At 42.3% G+C, this 18,718-nt stretch overlaps 1 protein-coding gene across 1 annotated transcript in view; it reads left to right on the top strand.

Moving 5' to 3' along the window:
* CNTNAP5 (contactin associated protein family member 5) overlaps positions 1–18,718 on the top strand; it is a 472,567-nt gene that overhangs the window by 131,797 nt on the left and 322,052 nt on the right. Inside the window, exon 5 of the mRNA XM_054970095.1 lies at positions 2,435–2,638. Within this exon, the coding sequence (XP_054826070.1) occupies positions 2,435–2,638 (204 nt within the window). The remainder of the gene's footprint in view (positions 1–2,434; positions 2,639–18,718) is intronic.

Raw genomic sequence — 18,718 nt, 5'->3', positions numbered from 1 at the left:
TACTTTTGGATATGATGCAAAAATATACACCTTATTCCCTTTTCAAGGGAATTGTTTGTGTCTTCCTGTCCTTTAAGTAATTATTTTTCAGTATTTAAGGGAGAAAATCAGGGCATAAATAAGAAACTACCAGAGAATAAACACCAGAAGATTTAATATTATAAACAGCTTTTAAAAAAACAAGTGTTAATATCTCATCAATTAATATGGGGATTGAATTATAATCAAACAAGTTGCAGCATAAAATAGCAATATTGTTTCAAATATGAATGTGTGTGCAGGTGCACAAATATTTTTAATGAACAGTGAGCTTCTAAAGTTTTAGAGGTTTGAGCATGTCACCAGTGTGGTATAAAAAGATACCTGACTATTTTGACTACTGCTAGGTTTGCCAACTTCAAGTTGAGAAATTCCAGGAGATTTTTGAGGTGGAGCCTACAGAGGGTGGGTTTGAGGAGGGCAGGTACAATGTCATATCCAGCAGCCATTTTCTCCAGGGGAACTGAAATTGTCATCTGGAGATCAGTTGTAATGTCAAGAGATCTCCAGGTTCCACCTGGAGATTGGCAACCATAACTACTGCTGTGGTTGCTAGGGCTGTCAAGTAAGTCCATAAGGAATACTTGACTCCTGTTGGATTCTAAGAAGTGTATGGCCTGCTCCAAACATTATAGTTGCCACTTTTGGAGAAGCAACAGCATGTGAGCCATTTAATTAAATGTATATACTAATACAGCACACATTCTAGTCCACTCTGAGATGAACTGTAATTTGTTTTCTATGGATCAGAAATCATTAAATGATTCTCGTGTTTTTCCTCCTCTATCTTCCTGTAAATTCTTATATCCTGAAGGTCTCTCTGCTATTCAAAGGCCTGTGGTTAACTAATGCTTAGAAAGCAACTCTGCTTGGGTGAGACCTTCTGCTGCCCCAGAAGGTTGGACCAGAACCAATGGGTAGAAATTAAATCAACAGAGTTTTCAGTTAAACATTAGGAAGAACTTCCTGACAGTTAGAGCGGTCCCTCAGTGGAACAGGCTTCCTTGGGAGGTGGTGGACTCTCCTTCTTCGGAGGTTTTTAAGCAAAGGCTAGATGGCCATCTGTCAGCAATGCTTATTCTGTGAACCTAGGCAGATCATGAGAGGGAGGGCAGGAAGGGTTACATCAGTGCTTAGTTCTTGTGGCCCCTTTTTATTTGCCTGGGGAAAGGCTGATCACCACCTTGGGGTCAGGTAGCAATTTTCCCCAGGCCAGTTTGGCTATGGATCCTGGAGGTGTTTTGCCCTCTTCTGGGCATGGAGCAGGGGTCACTGGAGTAGTCAGGGTGGGGGTAGTTGTGAATTTCCTGCATTGTGCAGTGGGTTGGACTAGATGACCCTAGAGGTACCTTCCAAGTCTATGATTCCATGATTCTATGATTCTATGATTGTATGACTGACTTATTTCCCCAGCTCTCCTAATAATCACATGTGACAATAGTGACTTAAGTGTAGCAATTCATTTTTGTACAAGTTGTGGCTGTGTCAATGTCAGAGCAGAAAGGTTCATGAATACTTCGCAAAACTTCTCAACAATGCCTCAGCATGTTAACATAAAGATACTTAGGTCCATTCCATACGGTCAGTGATTCAGATTTCATTCCATTTCTCTTGATCACCAGAGTTCCATATGAGTTCCATATTGCCCACCAGAGTTCCATATCGCCCATTTTGGTGCGGATTGGGCCCGTTTGGGCATGGATCGGGTCCATTGTGGGCCCCTGTGGAATGCAGGAACTCTCCCACGCTCTGCAGTGGCCCTGATCCAGGCCAAAACAGGCATCCTGGTGGCAGCTGTGCACGGAAGGTGCGCCCCCCCCACTGGCCAGGTAAGTAGGGGGAGGGGTGGGAGGGTGGGGTCGGGGGATCCCCCACCTCCACCGGGGGTCTGGCAGCCCTACCCCACACCAACAATGTAAGGTAGGTCTGTTTTTCCTGTTCCATATTGGATATGGGACAGATTCTAAGGAATATTTTTGTGAGACCTAGTGAATGGTTGGAAGGCAAAATTTGAACGGTGAGTTTTCTTGGTTCACAACCCCCACATTTGGCCTCTATGGCACAAGTGTTCTGCTAACAAGTATGAGCTACAGTGATTAAAAGTGGCTGCCATGTGAAAGTATAAACCATCCCTGGCATTTTAAAACAAGAACTGTACCTTTAAACAGGAGACATCTGACAATAGTTGCACTCTATTTTTGATTGAATGCTATCTACTGCTCCTTCCCCAAGAAAGTTTAAAGTTACTTCACTGCTCCAAGTCCTTAATGTTTTAATAACCTTTCTTTCTTTCTTTCTTTCTTTCTTTCTTTCTTTCTTTCTTTCTTTCTTTCTTTCTTTCTTTCTTTCTTTCTTTCTTTCTTTCTTTCTTTCTTTCTTTCTTTCTTTCTTGTAGAATCAGATATTGCTGACTTTGATGGGAGAAGCTCCCTCCTGTATAGGTTCAACCAAAAACAGATGAGCACTTTTAAAGATGTTATTTCCCTGAAGTTCAAGAGTATGCAAGGAGATGGGGTCTTGTTCCATGGAGAAGGGCAACGTGGAGATTATATAACATTGGAGCTTCAGAAAGGGAAGCTGGCTTTGCACCTCAACCTGGGTACGTATGCTCAAACTTTCCAACATATTTTACGTTGCAGTTTTATGCTTAGATCATCATCATCATCATCCCAGAATATGCCCATGTGAAAAAAAATCTTTTAATCGGCGTTTTTGAAAGGCATATGGGATCAAGTTTCTAGACAGTGGAGAGTAATGTAATGTCACAGCAGCATCTATTCTTTTATTGCGTGTTGTTGTTACTAGCTTCATATATACTTCAAAAATCCAAAGGCTTATATTTTAGCAAAAGTTATGTTGAAGAAAGATGCTGGAAGATTGCGGTAGCATCCTTAAATAGGCTTCTCTGGGCGTGCTTTGTTTGCCAGCTGTATTTTGGCATCTGTCATGCTTATAAAAATGATAGGCACATTATGTTTACTACAGGGAATGAAAATATGCAAATAAGCTGCAGTCCTTTGGCCAGTCAGTCACTTCTGATCTGGGCATTAATTTGAAAAGTGGCACTGATTGCATATTGACTCAGCTTAGTTGTACCTTTTTGATAGGTAACTGGGAAATTCCTTACCTATTCACCACTTAAGCCATGAGTAGTGTGTTTTCTCCTTGATGCATGTTAATTTGCTTGCTAATGTGTATCATTTTCAGTCTTTGCAATCTGCTTTGCTGATTTTAGGCATTGTGTGCTCTGGTATGTGTTGATTACTGTAACCCAATAAAATTTTGCTTGTTAGGCTGTAGCTTGTCAGGAAACATAGTGATTGTATTTAGATTTTGTTAATTCCCATTCATTTGAAGCCACCACTTTAACCTTTGCATTTGATAACAGCAGAAACAGAATCCTAGGGATTCTAACATGTAATTTCTGCTGCTTTGGAGGAACAAGGTTTTTAGACCTATCCAAATGATGTTGTCTAAGGAGTTGGGCTCATTGTGTTTTCAAAGTCATTCTTCCATAGAAGATAGCAAAGTTGTCACTGATCTGCAAAGTTCACTAATTCTAGGCAGCTAGCCATTTTAGTAAATTGCAGCCTAACCAAGAATCTTATGACACCTGAAAGACTAACACATTGATTGCAGCAATCGCCACCTTTTGTCCAATGCAGTTGCAACAAACTAAACCGGATGTAGCCCTATTCCCACCTTTGCAATTTGGTTAGAGTCCATCATAGGACCTGAATGCATTGTTCCATGAGGGCATTGACAGGGCCAACCCAGGGCATGTAAGACCAATATTTTTCATACAAAGCACCTCCCCGCCCCTTAATTGGTTGCTTGTTATGTTTGCTATTCATAGATATTCATTAAACATTCTCTGAGTAAGGGTTGAGATTTGCTGTTCTCATAAATTAATAGATTAATTGGTTAAGAGCAGTATAGTTAATCAACAAAAAACACTAATTGCCAGTTATGTTATTGCTTTGGTTCCTTTTTTACAAACATGATACTTCAAAATAATTACATTGCAGTGCCTGCTGAAGCTCCATTTCCCACCCTCTTGTTTTTTTCAGACGATCCTTTTAGAACTGAGGTGTGTCCCTCCCAGCCCATTTGTCCAATTCAAAGATTCATTTCACAGCTATTGTAGCTTTTCTCCATGCAGGGTCATCTCAGTCCATGCAGAAAACAGGGCTTTGATTTCCTGTAATTGAACCCCTGCCTTGAGCGAGTGAGCATGTTAGCTGTATGTGCTGCATTCAGCTACTGGGATGCAACCAAGCAGAGGGGGGGGGGGGCAAGAGTAAATGTCTGCAGAATATAGAAAGAGTTGACAGAGTTTGTGTGAAATAAAAGACAGCATTAGATCCCTAAGGAGAAACAGAAGGAGAAAATAAAACATAGATCTTGCCTTCATATTTTCCTCTTATGTTCTGGGAAAGGCATAGGGTTGCCAACCTTCAGGTGGAGCCTGGAGTTCTCTCTATGACTCTATGGTACATTGTAGATTCTAGGTGAAACCCCTCCCCAAAATTCCCCCTCCATTGGTACCACTCCCAAATCTCCTCGACTTTCCCTGCCTGGAGGAGTTGACTTGTAAGCTTTGTAAAACTGTTAGCCTCTGGTAAAAGTTGTGTCTCTTTAGTAGTTGAGGCTAAAACAGAATCATTCAATATGACCTGTGGTTTTCTGTTGCACTTATAAAAGATTTTTCTTTTGCACTTGGAGTTCAATAGGACACCCTTGAGAAGCATTATCTGGTGTCTAAATTTGCTTAATCAAAGACAACTTTTAAACTATTGGAACCTAAAGACAAGCTATCTAAAAACATCACAATTCCCAAATTAGCTTCTATTGCTTGCAGGGTGCTTTTAATAATTTTCAGATAGTTATTATTTTTGCAGTATGCTGTGCAGAAGATATACTATATACTGCAGATTTCTTTGAATTGTCATAAATAGATGAACTTTAAAAAGGCAGAATGAATATGGGGCATCTGACAAGTAGGAGGAAGGTTGGATGTCTTGTGGGTGGTAAAAGAGTGTTAGACAGATTGTTAATAAGAGGAGGCATGAGTCAAGGTAGTGTTCTTTTGAGAGAGACATTTTAAAACGAATCAGTCCCATCACAGTGTTTATTCTACAAAATAGTGTTTTAGAATCATAGGGTTGGAAGGTACCTCTAGGGTCATCTAGTCCAACCCCCTGCACAATGCAGGAAATTCACAACTACCCCCACCCTGACTACTCCAGTGACCCCTGCTCCATGCCCAGAAGAGGGCAAAACACCTCCAGGATCCATAGCCAAACTGGCCTGGGGAAAATTGTTACCTGACCCCCAAGGTGGCAATCAGCATTGCCCTGGGCATGTAAGGAGGGCCACAAGAACTAAGCACTGATGTAACCCATTCTGCCCTCCCTCTCATGATCTACCTCAGAATCAGCATTGCTGTCAGATGGTCATCTAGCCTCTGCTTAAAAACCTCCAAAGAAGGACAGCCTACCACCTCCCAAGGAAGCTGTTCCACTGAGGGACCGCTCTGTCAGGAAGTTCTTTCTGACATTTAGCCGAAAACTGTTGATTTAATTTCAAGCCATTGGTTCTGGTCCGACCTTCTGGGGCAGTGGAAAACAACTCTGCACCATCCTCTATATGACAACTCTTCAAGTATTTGAAGATGGTTATCATATCACCTCTCCTTGTCAGGTTAAACATTCCATGAGAGTTTTAGAAAAAAATAGGTAGTACATATCTTGCAGGCTCTTGTGCAGTGTAAGAGAGCCGGTTTGATGTAGTGTTTAAGAGTAGCAGGACTCTTCCCTCCTCTGCTTAAAGCCAACTAGGTGGCCTTGGGTCTGTCACAACTTTCTCAGAGCGCTGTCAGTCTCACCCACCTCATAGGGTGATTGTCATGAGGATAATAATAACACACCTTGCATTAAGTTGTCCTGAACGGTAGTACATAAATCAAATGTTGTTGTTGTTATTACTACCATAAAGACAGAACATAACAGAATAGAATGGTTCTATTGTGCAATATATATTCTGAGATAGGATACTCTAAGGCAAGCCTGCACCAATAATGCCAGATGCAGCCCAACGATGATGTATGGTGGCCTCTTCAGCTCTTGATAGCTCCTTCCATTTTTCTGTATCAGGGATGAAGTAAATACAAGATGTTGGGCCCTTGTAAATAGATAAGGCTTGCCAGCTCCCAGATCCTCTTTCCTACACAGAGAAAACCAGGAAGTGACATCACTCTACTCTAGGAATTGCCAATAAAACTATAGAGTTTCCAATTATTCCTAGAGAGGATTGCCAATAATTCTTGGAGAATCCTGGAAGTGATGTTATTCCTATTTAGGAATTGCCAAAAATTCTATGGTTTTACCATGGTTTCTGCAATGCTTAGAGAGGTATGGTATCACTTCTGGGTTTCCCATGGAAGTGATATTATGCTGTCACCTCTCGTGTCCTTCCTGGTCTCCTACTGGTTGCTGAGCTGGCAACCCTAAAGTGGATGGCAGGGTAGCATTTTGCTTGCTCTTATCCAAATTTTTCTTGCATTTCATGACATTCTTTGGTTGTTTTCTCAACTTTTTTGTTTGCTTTAAACATCTATTCATCTCTTGGACCCTAAGGAAGAACTGCAAAAGATTTTTCTTCTATGAATTGGCAACTATCCCAGCTTATGTACAGAACCATCATTATTAGATGATTAAGGCTGCATTGTACTTTTTATCATATTGCAATCAAGTGAATATCACCTCTCAAATGCAAGAAACAAAGCTGAATAGGAGTCTTCCAAAAGGATATTCCTAGTCTCTTGTAATTTCTAGCAAGAATTCATTATTTCCACAGCATCCCATCAAACACCCTTTAAAACCTAATCAAGACTTCATTTGATGGTATGTTCTGCAAAAAATTAGTCATAGCAATATTCTTCTGCCATAGCAATATGTGTGTGTGTGTGTGTGTGTGTATTTCAAATATTGTAATTGGACTCATAGACCTTCCCATGTTAAGTACAGCACTCCATCAGATTTACTTCTGAGTTAACATGTACAGGACTGAAAATCCTTTCTATTATTACCACATAAGCCTTAAATAGTAAACGTATGACAATTAGGTGACTTTTTCTGCATAGAATCTCATCCAATTTGGGCTGATTTTAGTCTTGTGTGGTTCACTTGTTAAAAAAATTAGATTCCCCCAAAGTCCACCAGTATGTTGTAAATTTATACAGCAAGGGTTTTTATGTAACAGCCTGGATAAATAACTTATGTTAAATGATCCTGACTTTTTAAACTTAAAATGCATATATTATTGGATCACACCAAGATTCCTCTAGTCCCATATTTTTTGCAAAGATCCCAGGAATCAGCAGGCAAGAGTTGGTTTATCAGAAACGGGTCTGTGAGCCACTTGTGGTACATGGGCTTTTTGAAATCAAGCAATGTTTAAAATCAAGCTTAATTTATGTGTTTGACGCTTAACTGGATTTTAATTTAAGCTGAAAAGACTGAGATAAAAGCATTTAAAGGAATACTTGTTAATAATCCTTCCTCTCATCTTCTCTTTTCTGATTATGTTTGTTTAAAATGCAATTGACAATTTTCCAGAGATTTCCTCTTCTTCTTACATAAACTGATTAACAAACTTTGTCCTCAACTAATCTCTTTCTTATTTTCTGTAGTAAAAAATGATGTCTATTATGCCTTATCTAAAAGAGGTTTGTGCATTACAGTGCATAAACATTCATGTCTGAATGGATCTTAAAACCTTCAGTTCTTTGACTTTAGTAGTGGCTTTGCAGTTTGGGAGGAAGTCCAAGATAACCTAAAGATTCTAACAGATCAAAGTCTCATTTACAGTGCAGTCTTAATCAGTGTTGCACCATTTAAGTCAGTGGGCTTAGAAGGGTACAACTCTCCTTAGGACAGCACTGTTAATGTAGCACTGTGAATATTTTGCACTACCATTAAATAACATTATTTAAATTACAGTAATGGAAGCATTGGGGAAGGCAATGGCAAAGCACCCCATAACAAAAAGTCTGCCAAGAAAACGTCATGATGCGACATCCCCCCATGGGTCAGTAATGACTCGGCGCTTGCACAGGGGACTACCTTTACCTTACTTAATAGAAGCATAAAAGCACATACTGCAGTCATAAATAGATGGGATTAGAAGGGTGTATCTCCCTTTAAGATTGCACTGTTTATATCCCCCAAACATCACCCTAATGGTACTACTTGGATCATAAATGAAGGCCACACAATATTGTTCTGTTGCCTTTGACCACACCTCCCAGATTGTGGGCTTTCTGCATGTTTTTTTAATTGGTTCTGTCCCCATACTGCTTCATTTTATCCCCTGATTTCTACACAAATTAATGTGCATTTCATTTTTGCTTTGTTTTTTTCCTAGTTTTCTCAAGTTCTTTTGAGACAGATTTTAATCCAATCTGTTTCTGGATACTGATTTTGAATAACCTTCTTTCCTTGTATGTAATGTTTCTTTTGGTTTTCTTTGTTCCACTCACTCCCAAATACTTCCAGCCCACTTTTCAATGATTGGACATTCAGCATAGTCAAACCACTCCTCCCACTGCCTTCCTTCCCCTCTCTCTTTGTTTTGTTTTGGATATTTTTAAAATTTAATTCTTATATTGCAATAGCAACATACCATTACAATCATAGGTTTAGCTGGTCCTCTGAATCCCCAGCTTTCTTTTCTTTTTTTAAGTTCTAGCCCCTTCCCTTGCAGAGATATGTTTTTTTCCTTATATCTCCATGAGGAAAAGGGCTAGAGACTTACTTTTTTTAAAAAAAATGAAAGATGAGAACTCAGAGAACCTGCTAAACCTATCATTGCAATGGTATATTGATATAGTGATATTAAAGTGCAAATTTTTAAAAAATTGCAAAAGCCCTGGTGGCCCAGGGGAGGGGAGATGTACACTTCCAGTGCCAGAAAAAAGCAGCATAGTTTCAAAGGGAAATAGCACATAAGGTTCATAAACAGATGGGTGGCGAAGCTGCTCCCTTTTTAGGCTCCCCTGTGCAAAGATAGGCAAGCATGGGGGCACACATCAACCCTCCCCAACAGCCAGCTGCAGTTGTCCCATCTGGGAATGCTATTCTTCCCCTCCCTGGTAGCCTTGCATGTATCCATGGACCTTCTTCTTTCACTTTGTCTCTATGTGTGTGTTCATTTTTAATCTTTTAAAAAATCTAGCCATTATATCAGTATAGTAATATAAGCATGCACAAAAAATAAAACAGGGGTGCTGTGATGCCACTAATGATGACAGCACCCTCCCTTGATTGTTTAAGGCACATGCAGGAGAAAATAAGCTGACTGCACAACAATAAAATGCAGATGGAAGGTGCATGTGCAGAAGAACAGTTCCCAAACAGATTCCAATGCTTGTGGATCAACGGCCAAGAAAATCAGGAGTAAGCTGACCATGCATAAATACCCTATGATGGGATCTAATGTGCTGGCAGAGCTGATTTCGGTATGATGATACATGGTTCTTTCTTGAATATTCTGTTGTTGTTGTTGTGCTCAGGAAAACATCCAGAAATAGATCCAAATTGGGTGGTCTTGCAGACCAGCTTCTTAATTTCAGCACTGGTGGATGCTAGTGTGTGGTTCCTGCTGTATCTTTTGTTGGAATATAGGTTGCAATGTCTGACATTCAGTCATTATGGGGTTAATGAGTTTACCTAGTGTACTCCCTGTTTGTATTGACTTGGAAGGAAACCTGGCACAGAGCCAATAGCCTTATCTATCTGAAAACCCAGGAAACTGAGGGCCAAGCCACAAGTGACGAATGACACTTGAACAACAAGTGGATTGAGTGGAGCGCAAGTGAACAGGGAGAAATACACTTGCCATTCAAGTGTCATTTGTCACTTGTAGCTTCGCCCTAAGAAACTACTTTTGGTTAATAGGTTAGGTGACTTCCTATCCAAGAGTCAGGAAGAAGAAGCATATTTTCCATTTTACTGGTGTGGTCTTTATAGAGTCCTTTGTTTCGTTGGAATCCCATGTTAGAATTCCTTTACAGTAAATGTTTTCTTAAAAACAAACAAGTGTCTGACTCTCTATTGATTAAGATCCATTGAAACTCTGATTTAAGCTATTTTAACCCACTTTTCCCCAACAAAATTGATAGCAGAGGATGGTTGCAACAAAATTAGCTAAGCAACGTTTGGAATGTTTTGTAATGCTAGCTAATGACTTTTGAATGACTTAATGGATCTTTAGAGAGATGCTAGACTAATTAGGCAGAGAGGCTTGGATTTTAAAAGGATCACTTTTTTCCTGCACTTCCCTGCACACTGCAGATTGTTACCAGGACAGCAGAAATCTTGGATCAAGCGTCTGGGAAACTTTTGCCTAAACTGGTTTGTATTTTGCACAAGCTGCAGTAGCAGAAACTTTTTTTTTAAAGTTTTTATCTCCCTCAAATACAAAAGGAGCTGCAAACCAGCCCAGAGAAGCAGCCTGCTGAGCCTGTTAGAGAAAGAAGCCTCTTAACCCTGTGTGCGCCTGAAAGAATACTGCCTAAAACTCTAAGATGAGCACTCCCAGTTCTTCAAATCAAAGGGAAATAAGTACATGGAAGCCCAATGACTCTAGCCCAGGGGGGATGAGTTTACCCCATCTGAATCAAAACAATTTTAGTTGGTGGCAAAGTGTCCTGAAAAATCAGCTACAAATGCAAGGAGCATCAGATGTATTGACTATAGCAATCTCAGCAAATGGGCAAGAGAGGATTGACTTTTTTAAGCAAGATGACTTGGCAAAATCCTTAATTATGAGCTCAGTAACTCACCATGAGGTGCCTAACTTGCATACCCTGGAAACTGCAAAAGCTATGCTTGAACTCTTAAAGAAAAAGTACGAAGAGCAGACATCAAGTAAAATTCTATACTTAAAGAGCCAACTGTATGATTTTTAAAATGAGATAAAGCAATTCATTGCCTGCTCAATTGAAAAGGCTTGTGGGAATCTATAATCGAGAGATTTGGGGAAAGTGCCTGAATACAAAGATGTTACTGCAGCAGTTTTAAAAGGTCTCCCTCCTAGTTTCAAGAGTCTTGTACTTTGTCTGAGATAGAGATGGGCACAAAATAAACCACAGAACAAAATTCTGAACAGAACGACTGGTTTGTTTTAAAAGAAACGCATTCCGTGGGTCTGCGTTTTTATGGAACAAACAACTTTTCCTACTGTTCCATTCCATTCTGTTGCTGGTTCGGGAAGCCAGACACTTTGCGCCATTCAATCCATCACCCAGGCAACGGTGGCAGTCTTTTGGTTGCCCCCAATCTAAGGCCTCCACGCTTGATTGGCAGCTGTCCCTGTGAACTAGAGAACTCCCACTCTTGCTCATCCAGCCAGGAAAAGGGTCAGCCCCTCAAAGTAGCTGCCAACAGACACTCCAGTTTTTGCCACTGTGTAGAGAAAATAACAGGAAAGGGGGGACCCATGGATCATGCCTTTCCCAGAGTTCAATCTCTCTGAAACTTGGCATGTTTTTAGAGGACAGAGAGGACTATGTCTCCTGCAAATTTGGTGGGTATTGGACATTGGGAAGGTCAGTTAGTAGCCCCTCAAAGTAGCTTCCAGGAGACACACCATTTTTTTTGCCACTGTGAAGAGAAAATGACAGGAAAAGGAGGGACCCACAGATCATGCCTTTCCTGGGGTTCAATCTCTCTGAAACTTGGGGGGGGGGGTTAGAGGACAGTGAGGAATAGGCCCCCTGCAAATTTAATGGGTATTGGACATTGGGAAAATCTTGTTTAGTTTTGCTGTGAGCGTGAAGGAGCCTGTTCTGGGCTACCTCGAACCTTGAACTCTGAACTGGTTCGGAAATGGCTCAAGTTTGGCTAATTCGTGGTTCATGTTCCGTAAAAATGAACAAACCACAAACCATGTGGTTCATTTTTTCCCATTCCATGCATATGTCTAATCTGAGACATCAAAAGAGTTTATCACTTGATGATTTGTTGTCAGTCTTGAGAGAGAAAACTGATTCGCGTTAAGTTGATGACCCAGAGACTGTGTCTAGAAAAATGGCTGTTTTGAGTTTGAAGCATGGATACACAAATAGAAGGATTAATTGCTTTTCGTGGGGGAAAAATAATTTCTCCAGAGACTGTGAATCAAAAAGGGCACAGAACATGGTTTACATGCTCACTATAAAAGAGTACAACCTGCTGGCAGAGGAAATTACAACTGCAGAGGAAATTTTAGCCACAGAAGGAATTTCAGACCTCATACCAGAGGAAATTACTTTAATGCAATGAGAGGCAATGGCAGATATACTCAGAGTGTTGAAAGTGATCATTTGCTAAGAATGTGTGATAATCAGGATGTTGAAAGTAAGAAACTATTCATGGTCAACAATGGATTACGCATGCACATTTCCTTTTTTGAACTTGATACTGAGAATAGGCCCAGACTTCTACAAGCTAATAAAGAACCACTTTCATGTAGAAGGGATTGGAACAGTGACAATCAAAATCCTTACCACTACTGGAGATACAGTGACTGCTAAATTACAGAATGTAGCCCTGATTCCTGAAGCAGCAGAGAATTTGATTTCAACTAAGAGACTTGTAGAAAATAATCATATAGTGATTCTCAAGAACAAACTGGGTGGAAGTATGACTGTTGGTAAACAATCTGCCATTAAGTTTGTGGTTGAAAATATAAATGGGTTTCATTATCTTGTAGATGTTAGTAAAGACTCAAAAGTTGTTGACAATGGTGAAGGACAAATTTGTCAAACTAGTCAAGGTGTTTGTGATCACTGCAGATGTCTGTACTCGTGGCATGTCAAATTAGGACACTGTAGTGCGCAAAGTGTCAAGAAGTTGTTAAAAGACTGGAATAGGGATGTGCGTTTCGGCATTCAGAATGCCGAAAGAATGCCGAAATAAAAGTGTTTCGGCTTCTTTCGGGGAATGCCGAAACGTTTCGGGGAATGCCGAAACGTTTCGGGTAGCCGAAAGAAAAAAGCCGAAACGTTTCGGGATTCTTTCGGCTTTCTTTCGGCTTTTCTATGGGAAAATGCCTCCGTCTTCCAGGACGCCTGGAGGAGGCATTTTCCCACCGAATAAGCCCAAAATTGGTGGGGACCTTCCTCTAACCCTTCTCTAACAACCACCCAAGTTTCAGACAGATTGGACTTTGGGGGGCCATGTTATGGCCCCCCAAAGCAGGTCCCCCCCATCCTCCCATAAGAAAGCGAAGGAGCAGCATATTGTTAGCATGCTGCTGCTAATCTTTCTTCATTATTTCCTATGGGGAAAAAATGAAGAGGCAGGCTTCCTTTGCCAGGGGTGGCATTTTGCATGCAAAATGCCCCCTCACCCTCAGGGGCCCTTCTCCCACCCCTCCTCCCACCCCCCACCAAGGCTCAGCCTGCTCCCACTTGGGGGGGCCATTTCATGGCCTCCCCAAGTAGGTGCTCTAATCTCTACCACTGACAGCTGGGGGAGGCTTGTGTTGCCAGGGGTGGCATTTTGCATGCAAAATGCCCCCAAGCCCTCAGGGGCCCTTCTCCCACCCTTCCTCCCACCCCCCACCAAGGCTCAGACTGCTCCTACTTGGGGGGGGGGCATTTCATGGCCTCCCCAAGTAGGTCCTCTCAGCCCCTAAAGTCCACCCCTTACAGCCCCACACAAACCCAATTCCCCCCCCCAGCTGCCACACACAGACCCAAATCCCCACATTAGCCCCTCACAGACCCAAATCCACCCCCACCTGCCCCACACCCATAACCCCAGGAACAGGCTGGCAAAGGCCAGCCCTCTCCCTTTGTTCCCTATGCTGGGAACTTCTAAACTCTCTTTCCCTGGGCAATTCTGCACAGCCCAGGGGTGCCACAATGGTGGGCACACTTCTGAGTGCCAGCTGGTCCCTGTGAAAGAGCACCTGAACCACAGACACCCTCCCTCAAATTCCCCCACCACCTACAGAGGTGGCTGGCCAGCCAGCCCCATTGTTCCCTATGATGGGAACCAACTGCACAACAAAGAATAAAACAAGAACAACACAAAATAAAGTTTTAATTTTTTTTTCTCCCTTCCAAAGTACAAGTAGGCAAAGCATTATGACACATTACACCAACAGTCCCCCACACAGAAAAATAACACAACTCACTTAACATCAGAGAATCACAAAGCATGATTCCTGTCAAAAACACTTTATTTCTTGAACAGCTTTAGGTTACACAGCAGGGGGGAACACCAAAGGGCATGGCAGCACTATCTTACACAAAAATAACACAACTCACTTAACATCAGAGAATCACAAAAACACAATTCCTGGCAAAAACACTTTATTTCTTGAACAGCTTTAGGTTACACAGCAGGGGGGAACACCAAAGGGCATGGCAGCACTATCTTACACAAAAATAACACAACTCGCTTAACATCAGAGAATCACAAAAACACAATTCCTGGCAAAAACACTTTATTTCTTGAACAGCTTTAGGTTACACAGTAGGAGGGCACAACAGGGCATGATAGCAATGTACTACAAAAAATGATACAACCCACTTCACTGTTTTTGACAGCAATTGTTTTTGTGTGATTCTCTGATGTGAAGTGAGTTGTGTTATTTTTGTGTAGTACACTGCTTTCCTGCTCTGTGGTGCCTTCCTACTGTGTAACCTAAAGCAGTTACAGAAATAAAGTGCTTTTGACAGCAATTTTTGGGGTGATTCTTTAATGTGAAGTGAGTTGTGTTATTTTTGTGTAAGATACTACTTCCATGCCCTTTGGTGTCCCCCCCCTGCTGTGTAGCCTAAAGCTGTTCAAGAAATAAAGTGTTTTTGACAGGAATTGTGCTTTTGTGATTCTCTGATGTTAAGTGAGTTGTGTTATTTTTGTGTAAGATAGTGCTGCCATGCCCTTTGGTGTTCCCCCCTGCTGTGTAACCTAAAGCTGTTCAAGAAATAAAGTGTTTTTGACAGGAATCGTGTTTTGTGATTCTCTGATGTTAAGTGAGTTGTGTTATTTTTGTGTAAGATAGTGCTGCCATGCCCTTTGGTGTTCCCCCCTGCTGTGTAACCTAAAGCTGTTCAAGAAATAAAGTGTTTTTGACAGGAATCGTGTTTTGTGATTCTCTGATGTTAAGGGAACAATGGGGCTGGCTGGCCAGCCATCTCTGTAGGTGGTGGGGGAATTTGAGGGAGGGTGTCTGTGGTTCAGGTGCTCTTTCACAGGGACAAGCTGGCACTCAGAAGTGTGCCCACCATTGTGGCACCCCTGGGCTGTGCAGAATTGCCCAGGGAAAGAGAGTTTAGAAGTTCCCAGCATAGGGAACAAAGGGAGAGGGCTGGCCTTTGCCAGCCTGTTCCTGTGGTTATGGGTGTGGGGCAGGTGGGGGTGGATTTGGGTCTGTGAGGGGCTAATGTGGGGATTTGGGTCTGTGTGTGGCAGCTGGGGGGGAATTGGGTTTGTGTGGGGCTGTAAGGGGTGGACTTTAGGGGCTGAGAGGACCTACTTGGGGAGGCCATGAAATGGCCCCCCCAAGTGGGAGCAGTCTGAGCCTTGGTGGGGGGTGGGAGGAAGGGTGGGAGAAGGGCCCCAGAGGGCTGGGGGGCATTTTGTATGCAAAATGCCACCCCTGGCAAGACAAGCCTCTCCCAGCTGTCAGTGGTAGAGATGAGAGCAGAGCACCTACTTGGGGAGGCCATGAAATGCCCCCCCCCCAAGTGGGAGCAGGCTGAGCCTTGGTGGGGGGTGGGAGGAGGGGTGGGAGAAGGGCCCCAGAGGGTTGGGGGGCATTTTGCATGCAAAATGCCACCCCTGGCAACACAAGCCTCCCCCAGCTGTCAGCGGTAGAGATTAGAGCACCTACTTGGGGAGGCCATGAAATGGCCCCCCCAAGTGGGAGCAGGCTGAGCCTTGGTGGGGGGTGGGAGGAGGGGTGGGAGAAGGGCCCCTGAGGGTGAGGGGGCATTTTGCATGCAAAATGCCACCCCTGTCAAAGGAAGCCTGCTTCTTCATTTTTTCCCCATAGGAAATAATGAAGAAAGATTAGCAGCAGCATGCTAACAATATGCTGCTCCTTCGCTTTCTTATGGGAGGATGGGGGGACCTGCTTTGGGGGGCCATAACATGGCCCCCCAAAGTCCAATCTGTCTGAAACTTGGGTGGTTGTTAGAGAAGGGTTAGAGGAAGGTCCCCACCGATTTTGGGCTTATTCGGTGGGAAAATGCCTCCTCCAGGCGTCCTGGAAGACGGAGGCATTTTCCCTTAGAAAAAAGCTGAAAGAATGCCGAAATAATGCCGAAAGAATCCCGAAAGCCGAAAGCCGAAAGAGATTCTTGTTTCGGCTTTCGGCTTTAACGATAGAGAATCTTCTTTCGGCTTTCTACTTTCGGCTATAGCCGAAAATTTTTGGCTTGCACACCCCTAGACTGGAATTTCTGTTCCTAGTTGTGAGAAGGCAAAAGAAAGATGTGACACATGTCTTAAAGCAAAGGGGACTGGCCCAAACTACACTGGGATGTCTACTACTCATGATAAGGAGTTTCTGGAGACTATATATTCTGACCTTGTTGGCCTACTAGCATTGTCTTTTGGTGGGGACAAGTATTTTGCAACATTTACTGATAGCAAAACAAAATACAGCTTTGTATACCTGATGAAGAGCAAAGATGAAAAATTCAAACACTTTTTTGCCACAGTTAATAATTAGTTTGCACTAATTAGCACCCCAGAGTCTATGCACTGATGGTGGGGGAGAATATTGCAATGCAGAATTCAAAAGATTTTTGGAACTTGAAGGCATTGAGCAGAGAAATCCGAGAGCACTGAGTAACATGGTGATGTTGCTTCTGGTTATACTCCTGGAAGTGATATTGTGGCATTGCACAATGCCATGTCATCAGGTCTATGCCCCTCCCATCTTTTGCCAGTTGCCAGCAATGGAATAGGTAACCAAGAGCATAGTCACTATTTTGTTAGCAGGGTTTCCAGGCCCGCTGGGGGTAAAAATGGGAAATTAGGGGGTAATGGGGGGAGTTGTGCCATGGGGAACTCACCTTGCATGATCCATCACTTTGGAATGATGTTATTCTGAAAGCAATGTGGAGGTGCTCCAGAGCACAAGAGAGCATATTTCATCCCCACCACCCCATTCTCCCACCTCCCCCCATGCACACTGGCCAGGTGAGAGATAGCAGGAGCATATCCTTGGGGGTGGGAGATCCCCTGGCAAATGTATTTGTTAGTCTTTCTACAGTTTCAGATAATGCATCTCTGTTCTTTATCCCAATGTTACTCGGTGGTTTGGGAGTTATATATGGCTCTTTACCATACCATCTGTGGCTCTTCTGGACACTGTTTCCCAATGTGGCACCTCCTCCCATTCTAGGAAAGCAAGCAAGGCCATTGCTCTATAGGACTTGTGGTTAGCAGGTGGTTCCACCTTCCTGCCACTGCAGGAACTGGAGGATAGCTAAACCATGAGCCGTCCTGAGAAATGAGTTCATTCCAGGGATGGAAGTAAGGCCCATCTTCTCCCTCAAACTTCCGCTGTGCATTCTTGTCCCAGCATCCAGGTGGCAATTGGGAGGAGAGCAAGCAGCCCCTAGAGAAGACCTCACCATCACAGCAGCCATCCAGGAAAAAAACAAAACTTCCCACAGTGGGGTGGTGATGATTTTATTCCCCTTTCTTCACAGCCTGCTTGCTCTCTTCCTGGAACCTTGGCAATCTCACTCTCTTATCTAAGTTTCTGGCCCTTATACTGAGGAGAGAGTGAGAAGGCAGAGAGGGAATCCCCTCCCCTCACTTCAGATACACAAGGGCTGGCTAACGTTAAGCAGTGGTGAGGAGACACAACCTTACATATACTCAGGTACTGTGATAATTTTAAAAATTTATAGGTACATATTTAATATTAATAGTTATACCTTATATTATTCTACATATATATTTGGTGGTGTGACACAAAGTTCATTCAGTTGTCATGGGGCTGTTTTAGTTGATGGTAATTATGAACGTGGCTCTACAAACTGTGGAGTGAGAGTACCACTGTTTTGTCCTCAGGAATCCATGAACATATGATGACTGATGGGATTTGCTAGTGCAAGAAGGGATGCAATAGTGTGATCTCAAAGTCAATAAGTGATTTCTAGTGTAAGTTCACCCAGTGGCCTTATGCAGTGTATTTTTACACAGCGTCAGAAACTCAGCTGTAAAATTAATATGAGAATAACAACAACAATCTATTTATTATTAACCTCATTTGGATAAGGGTCATTTGAGAACTATTGAAATAATATGCATAAATTGCTTTATATAAAGAAGAAATGATGAAAAAGATTCTATTTTTGAAGCAGCAGGAAGGAATATCCTAAAGGATTTACTTCAAGAATGTGCCCTCCATATTTTGAATAAATCTCTTCATAACAGATAAATAAAAATTATTCCTTAAAATAATAAGTAGCTGGCCACCCCTATGATCACAAAACCTGGCCACTGACACACCACATAGGGATTTCTACATACTTAGAAATACTTCTTTGCATACTTACTCCAGGTATGTAAATTAACTGAAAGAAAAATAGCAACTCCAATCCCCAAAAATGAAGCTTAAAGGGGAAGCATACACTTAGAAGCAGGAAATGTTGAGAGCA

The sequence above is a fragment of the Eublepharis macularius genome, chromosome 2 (genome assembly GCF_028583425.1).
Source record: "Eublepharis macularius isolate TG4126 chromosome 2, MPM_Emac_v1.0, whole genome shotgun sequence".
Lineage (NCBI taxonomy): Eukaryota > Metazoa > Chordata > Lepidosauria > Squamata > Eublepharidae > Eublepharis > Eublepharis macularius.
This window is presented reverse-complemented; position numbering and strand designations above follow the sequence as displayed.